Below are 8655 nucleotides of genomic sequence, written 5' to 3'. Positions count from 1 at the left end.
ACTGGTTTATAAACATAACATAATAACAAGTTCACGTGATGTTTGGTAAATAAAAATTATCATTAAGCTTCCCTAACTGTCTACGCTTCCATCTGTACATGATATTATGTAGTACTATTCTATTATAACTACATTTCCACTGCAATTAAGTAAAAATAAGAAATATAGTCGTAAAAATGAATCAATGTATAAGATCCCTACCTATTCATTTTTACTTCATTCGTATGTAAAAAAATATTATTGTTAGTGGTCTTTTACTATATCATCTCAAATTAGATAATAACCAAAACCCATAACTTTTCTCAGCCTATTTATATAAATACATATATTATTTTAATTCTAGTAAAACTGTCTTCTAGATACAACCTACCTTTACAAAGCGAATATCGATTTTATTTATCTGAATAAATCATTAAAACAATGAGATATAAGAGAAACCCTTGACGAAGAGCTGTGTATGCAAAATATATGTGTAAACAAGATAGGAATAGCTGTTCTCAATATTATGCAAATTTCTTAGTATACACATGCTTTGATAAACAACTCTATCTTATTTGTATCTATATTATATTTAAGATCAAGATGGATTCAAAGTACATATTATATTGGGGCATGTGTTATTAATATTATATAGATTATTATATGAAAAAAACTTTCGCATTCGTTTTTAATTTGAAAATAATGTTATCCACTGATCTGACAAACTCTACACCTTAGTCAAAATATGTGGCTTGGCCGTTCGTTACTACAAGAACTATTGTATAACACAAAAGTAATGAACAGTGAATTAATTTTTCACCTTACGCCGATGTGAATGTAGCGAAATGGCCAAGCCACATAATATTTTGACTAAGGTGTAGAGTTTGTGAAGTTAGGCCTTGTAGAGTTAGGGCGTGTAGTGTTAGAAGCTTGGCTCTACATGAGATCTGATAACTTTTTGACAGTGCGAGTCATATGGACTCGTCTTGGCAACATTTTACATGAAAATGTTTTTGGTGGGATTATAATATGCAGTTTCTACTTTGTATGGCTATTACTAAAAGCACCATCTTTGTTTTATACCCTTAACAAAATTTCTGCATTAGACTCCTCCAGGAGTTATGCCGAAATTTAGTTCCACTTATTTTTCCTAGATGGCTCTATTTTAAAGCATATTTCATCTTCATATATTTTTTATATTTTTGAATAAGGTTATAATAATCTTTCTGGATTTATCTACTAACAGCTGTTCCCGTACCATGATGTTTTAAAACAGCATTATTTCCAGTTTGTAAAAAGGACAGCGCCATGGCGCCCTCACTTTCCCACTCTAGTAAAAATACAGCCATATTATTATATTATGGACATCATGGTCCATGATAATTTATGTATAAGTATCAAAACAAATATAAACTACATTCATAACGATAATACATTAGTAATACTTCTAATATAAATGTTACTAATATCACATTGTCATACCTGTGGTCTTACCGTTTTAATCAACTGACATTTTTTAAATGGTTTTGTCTAGCCATATTAATATAGGTAATAATTGTCTATACTTTTCCTCAATCGCCGATCATCATAAAACTATTTAATTAAATTATGATCTAAAGGGAACAGGAACGTCATATAATCATTTACCTTGTTATATATTTGGATACATTATGACACATTAATTTCGGAAAACCAACAGGAAAATAGGAATATAATTATTATATCGTTACAGTTAGTTCATACGCGTCCATCATGTGGTCAAATACAATATATGTTATATTATTTATTTGTTGTATAATGAAAGTGGATACAAATCCAGGTGATTCTTATAAATAACTTCCACGTAACATGTGTTTGGGTAAAATTTAATACTATTTTTTTTTTCTTTTAGCAAACACTGATGAAGAATCGAGTGACTATGAAAAGGAAGGATCCAAAATAAATGCTGTAAGTCTATTAAGACGCTTTCATTAGCATCACCTGTGATCACCTGTATGTTTGTGTGTATGTCACCAACTTCTTTAGACTCATTTTGACCCACTTTTAACGGCATAATATTTTAATCCAAACTTTGTACACCTATCAATGATACGTCATACGTGACAATACCATAAGTTTACGGGCTCTTTCAATTTATGCGTTTCGTATCGGACCGCTACAGTGCCGTAGCGGTGCGTTTGTCGTACGGCGCACGGCCGGTCGTTTGTTTTCATACAAAATGCACGGTGCGGCAGCAGCGCGGCGTCCGTACCGCGAACGCTCGATATCAGGACGGCAACGTCGCAAGTCCCATAGGGATGTCGAAAATGCTATCGTATCGATATGTATATCGTATCGATGTTTTTTGAAAATATCAATATCGATATTGATATTTTCATTAAAAAATATCGACATATCTATATGATTTGACAGAGAATATTCGTGCTCTAAAAATTAATTTTTTGGTCTAATCTAATTCAATCATCTTTTACAGAGGCGTAGTTTTTGTTTATTTTTTTGTTTGATGTTTATCAACAAGAGCACTAACAGTAATGTTTCTTCGTCAGAGTCCATGGCTTAACTGGTGTCAAATAAATTTAAAACAGCACTAGCATACAAACGCACGGCAGTCAAATACGCTTTCAATTTAAGCGTTTGGTAACGGACGGCTAACGTACTGCAACGGCACGGCAGCGGGTTATAACTAGCGGCACGGAAAACGTGCGGTAGCGGTCCGATACGAAACGCATAAATTGAAAGAGCCCTACGAGTTTATCTTATTAAAGCGTGTATTCGAGTTGTATTTAACTGTATTTATTTTTATGTTTATAATATAAGCAATGTATAAATTATAAATGTATTAATTATTACCATTATATTAACAAAGTACATAAGGTAATTTGTTTTTATATGAAAATTATGTTTCAGGTTTCTAGTGGTGGGCGAATAAGATTAGAATTAGGTATTTCATCAGTTTTATTTAATTTATTTTTATTTGCTGGGAATTTTTCAAATTAGTTCCTGAAAACTGAATTCATTTGACCAATTATTTTTCGCTTATACATTGAAAAGAAATATTGTCTCTATATTTTAGATGAGTTTTACTAATACAATTTAATTGATTTTAAATTATCTGTTGCCCATATTGTATCTATACGTAAAGTGTATTTGACTGTTTATTTGTACGTTGTTGAATAATACTATAAAAATAATATAATACATGAAAGCTTCTGTATGTTTCAGATAAATGTGCACTTAAAGTTGTAAGTAGTACTTGTTTTTATTGTTGTTATAAATTTTACTAAAATAGCAGCTAGTCTTAATACTATTATAAAGGCGAAAGTTTGTAAGGATGTATGGATGTATGGATGTTTGTTACTCTTTCACGTAAAAACTACTGAACCGATTACAATGAAATTTAGCACACATATAGAGGGTAACTTGGATTTACACATAGGATAGGTTTAATCCCGGAAATCCCACGGGAACGGGAACTATGCGGGTTTTCCTTTGAAAACGGGGGCGAAGCCCCGGGCGGAAATCTAGTTTCATATAATTTTGCTTGACTTCAAACATGAAAAAGTAAATTTGATTTTTTTAATTTCAATATTTATCACTAACCACTTTCCGAGATAAAACTACCTATGTAGGTTTCTTTAAACCAAATTTGATCCTAATCGGTTCAGTGTCAAGCGTGAATAAATGACAGACAAACAGTTACTATCGCATTAACAATTAGGACATTAAGTTTATTGTAGCGAATTTTACAAAAAATGTGATTAGTACTAGATACATATATATTAATTTTTCAGGGTATAAAAAGCCAGGCTGATACAAATTTATTTGAAACAGGTAACTATGAGTTTCATGTATAAAAAATGTGTATGTCGTTAGATAGCTACTAATATATTTAAATATAGAGTAGGTACGTACAAACTTTGTCACAAACCGACTTTTTATTTAAATCTCTATCACATTTTCGAAATTTATAATATTCATATTATTATCATATTTAAGTTATAAATAACACTTAAATATATGTTCGTAAAATATATTCGACACAAGTACGCTACAAGTATCTACTTAGTTGTCTTATGTTTTTTTTTATATTGTTCGAGAAAAAGTAAATAAGCCGGAAAGAATTATGCAAGCAATTAAGGGAGATCCTGGGACGAAAGGAGAAAAAGGAGATGTTGGTCTGACAGGAATGCCAGGGAATCCTGGTACTAAGGGAGATACGGGAGAAAAAGGAAGTAAGGGTGATACAGGAGCTGCTGGGACAAGAGGAGATGTGGGTAGCAAGGGAGAAAAAGGAGAAATAGGTGAAAGCCGTCAGGGATTGGTTGGACTGCCAGGACCTAAAGGGGATACCGGGATGGCTGGAAAACCAGGAGAAAGGGGCGAGCCGGGTCCTCTGGGGCCAAAGGGTGATCGAGGGGAAGACGGTGGGATGGGACCTCCGGGACTTAAAGGTTTTAAAGTATGTTTACTTGAAAATTGTAATTATATTTCATATTTCAATCATATATCAATCAATCAATATGAAAATTAGATTTGAGACTGCAGTTTAATATAATTAAAAAAAAACAGAATTTTTTGATAATCACTTATAAGTTGGTCACCAAAAGTTACACTTGGTACTTTAGTAGATATCGCTTTAGGTCATACGGCCAGGGGTTCATTCAATTCAAAATTTCTTTTTCTTTTTCATTTGATTTGGTTTCATAAGGTCTTACTTAAATTTTTGTTCAAAGGGTGAAAAAGGAGAACCAGGAGTCTACAATAGAGATAGTAAGTTAGCCTATTTTTTATTATATTACTTATAAATTAATAATTTTTGTTAACAGCAAAAACATTTCAGGTATTACAGGGCCAGAGGCACCATCCGAGCTTCCTGGAACTAGTTCGAATCCAGCTAAAACATGCATTGATATTGACTCACGAGATAATGGTATGTATTTATTGTTTTCTTTTTTCTGCGACACATGTAATTCGATATTGTCTACTTTAAGTAAAAAGCTGAAAATTGGTTACCAACATAACATTATATCTTAAAAACGGTACATACGCATTTCACGGCTAAACGTCAAAGTTAGATCGCATGATTCAACAGCTGAAATGAAGCTGTTTAGCCACATCTTGAGGTGGAACTTGCAGAGCGCTTAAAACCTATTTGGACCGTTTTACTTATTATTACATAAAGAGTTGTATTTGTACGGTACGAGAAATATAATACTTATCTGTTATTTTTTAAACTGTCTTCAAAAAAAGGATAAAGTTCTCAGGTCGAACGTATTTTTTTGGGTTTGTTACTTTATATTGGATGAAACCATATTATGATGATTCTTGGTCTCATTTGAATTTTGTTTAGTTCTGACAATTTGAAGGCGGATTAGAATTTTGGTTAAAGAAGGGTTAATAGTAGTACATCAGTCAGTATCGACATTCGAAATCGATGTATCAAACTTCGGTCAAGTGAATGGTTCATTGGGACTACAATAAATCTCATTTTGCAACCTTGTCCGCAGTCCGGAACATTGTTAAAATTGCAATTAAATTATTTTTTTGCTGTATGGTCGTGAAAAAAATTCCAAAAGTTCTGCAAACTTGGGGAAGTTTTCGATATAATATTTCATAATATCACGTATTAAATTTGCAACCAATCTAAAACTTTTGGATTTATTGTGAATCGATTGTTTTGACTGACTGGAATAAGGGGAATATTTGTCTTCATAGGACTAGACTATTTTGTAAGCCGGATATTTTGTGAAAGGGTGGTTAGATGTGTAAAATGAGAAATATCCAAAAATGTTACATTAAACGCTCCCATTCATTTTATTTCCCATACATTTTGTATTCATAGCAGATTTTCGAAGTGATGTCCTCATTGTGCAATACAATGAGGAGCTCTATTTACAGTTTCTAAATGAACTTCCCTTCAAATTTGCGAAGTAATTAAAGCAGAAAACCAAAAAAAGAAAGAAAAAGAGAAAATCTTTCATATTAAATGTACATGGGATATTCGTATCTCATACTAAATGTATGGGAGGGTTTCGAGTTAATTTTTTAGATATTTCTCGTTTTATTTTTAGAAATTTATTATGGCCATTTTACTCATTAGGTTAAGTACTTTCGATATCAGTTTAAAGTTTTTTGATATCTGCAATATTTACGGAATAATCGCCTGTGCACGCTTAACGATTACACCCTGTATATTATAATATTATAACGTGTATTATATTTTGATGTTTGGTTTAATTGATATAATTTTATAATACCTCCGCTATGTTTTACTCTTTCAGGTTTTTATACAATAAATCCTGCGAATAAGTTTGATATCGAGTGCGATTTCGAGAATAAACGCGCGTGTCTTAAAAAGGATTCAAAGAGAGAGAATGAAAAATTTGACCTTTTAGAGCAACCATTTTTACTAAGCGCAGTTGGATTTAAAGTAAATACATTCTATGGTGTGAGTATTTACTAGAATATGTAGTATATTATGATTTATAGGAAAATAATTGGTCACTGTAATATAGGTTCAGCAAAATAACTCAACTCTTATCTGCTTATATATAAAAATGAATCGCAAAATGTGTTGGTAAGCGCATAACTCGAGAACGGCTGAACCGATTTTGATAATTCTTTTTTTATCATATTCCTTGAAGTACGAGGATGGTTTTTACGTAGAGAAAACGTAAATATGTACCACGGGCGAAGCCGGGGCGGACCGCTAGTTCTTAATAGAATTAAGAATAAGAGTTGAGTTATTTTGTTAGATATAATTAATATTAAGTACTTATGTATTAAAAAGACACCATTGTCTACTCACACATCAGCAAAGTTATTTGTTCCCAGTATCTATTCAAATTCAGATATAATCCAGAATATTATTTTTATTTTAGTTAACACTATCCCAACTAGCATACCTAAATTCTTGGACTGAAGGTGGCTATGAGAAGATTAGAATACACTGTGAGGATACCATAGTATATTCAGAAGAAAGTCCAGATAAATCTATACAGTTGGTACTGTGGAATGATAATTTGATCGGTCCAAACCCGTCTCCTCACACTCCAATATATTATAAAGTTACCAAAGATTTGTGCAAGGTATGTATTGAAATCAAGAACATTCGAGTGAATATACCCATAATATTTCTAATGATTTTCTTGAGCTGAAAGTACTATTTTACTTTTTTAGTGTTAGCGGAAGATTTATAAGGCACTAGCTTCCGCCCGCGGCTTCGCCCGCGTTTTCAGAGAAAAACCCGTTCCCGTAGGATTTCCGGAATAAAACCTATCCTATGTCCTTTCTCGGGTATCAAAATATATCTATACCAAATTTCATGCAAATTGGTTCAGTAGTTCAGGCGTGATTGAGTAACAGACAGACAGACAGAGTTACTTTCGCATTTATAATATTAGTATGGATAATATTTCTAATGATTTTCTTGAGCTGAAAGTACTATTTTACTTTTTTAGTTTTAGCGGAAGATTTATAAGGCATTAATGAATAATATCCACATACCTATTAATTTTTACTTTCTTCTAACCGAAAATCATATTGATCATCTCAGAGATAAATATAATTTTGATCTTTGAAAAAAAAACTGTGGAGATAATATTATGACTCCACCGTTAAGTGAAACTTTTTTTAGGCGCATTGAGAGTAAAATTTCAAGGTCGCGTCATGGGCAATACCGTCACGTCATGGAATAAAGTGACGATTTTGGTATCTTTGAATCTTTCCAAAGAAGTTTCACTTCTAACACGTGTCCTCGTCACACGCGCTCCTTTTTATCTAGTAAAATTAGGGGTACTTAATTTTAAATTTAAATTGGTTTAGTTTGCTACACTACATAATATATATTTATTTAGTTTTATTATCCTCATTTCAGAAGGAAGAAAAGTATACGGAATTAGAAGTGTCATCAGTGACGAATACGCGCTTACCAATTGTAGATTTTTACATCAGAGACAGTATAAAATTTGCTAAAATATCTGTAGAGCTGTTGGAACTTTGTTTTAACTTTGAACTACCTGAACCTGAAGAAAGCTAATTGTTAATACGTTGTGCGAAATCGAAACAGGATATAATTTTTAAGAAATTTTAGTGTGTCTGTATCTAATGTTGCTTAAATATTATAGTTGTAAATTGAAATAAGTTGTTCTTATTTTAGTTAAATGAAATTCATACCTTGCTAATGATATTTCTTTATGATTTAGTGAAGGTTTGTATATGTTTACGTACTAGAAGGAAACTTAATTAGAATAAGATTATGATTTAGTGAAGGTTTGTAAACATAGTTTGTAAATGTTTGTAAACTTAAAATTTCTGTACTTATCTACATGTTTATTCTACTCTTATGTAATGTATTACAGTTAAATACGTACAACAAGGCGAATTCAGCATCTAGTCATGTGCACTAGACTTATTTTATTCAAGTATCGACACTATTTTACATAATGAATTTGATTTGAAACATTTTAATAAGCGCCATCTATGGATTTTTAGTGGAACAATCGTGAGTACTGCTGCGCAAACATAGCCATTTTGTGTTTGCTTCCGTATTTTATCCTAGATAGCTCTGTTTTCGTTGGACACAATATAATAATGGTTAATTTAAAACTTAATTCACACTATAAAAAGGCATGTAGCTATAATAATATATTATTATTGTCTAATAATAATATTCGC

The 8655-nt window shown here is 31.8% G+C and overlaps 1 protein-coding gene across 2 annotated transcripts; it reads left to right on the top strand.

Moving 5' to 3' along the window:
* Positions 1-1639: 1639 nt before the first annotated feature.
* LOC149488544 (uncharacterized) lies at positions 1640-8121 on the top strand. 2 transcript variants are annotated; one of them, XM_089695709.1, is made up of 11 exons: positions 1640-1798; positions 1871-1926; positions 2887-2920; positions 3202-3221; positions 3771-3810; positions 4077-4432; positions 4716-4749; positions 4820-4909; positions 6261-6427; positions 6861-7067; positions 7856-8121. In XM_089695709.1, the coding sequence occupies exons 1-11, from the start codon at positions 1732-1734 to the stop codon at positions 8015-8017; spliced, it is 1233 nt and encodes a 410-aa protein (XP_089551835.1). In that variant the 5' UTR covers positions 1640-1731; the 3' UTR covers positions 8018-8121. The 2 variants fall into 2 exon arrangements, with proteins under 2 accessions (XP_089551835.1, XP_089551834.1); XM_089695708.1 differs by having other exon boundaries at positions 4077-4438; positions 4713-4749.
* The last annotated feature ends 534 nt before the right edge of the window (positions 8122-8655 follow it).

This window comes from Colias philodice, chromosome 5 (assembly GCF_061535455.1).
Source record: "Colias philodice isolate Cphi_HAF_F1 chromosome 5, ilColPhil1 Martin Lab GWU primary, whole genome shotgun sequence".
Lineage (NCBI taxonomy): Eukaryota > Metazoa > Arthropoda > Insecta > Lepidoptera > Pieridae > Colias > Colias philodice.
This window is presented reverse-complemented; position numbering and strand designations above follow the sequence as displayed.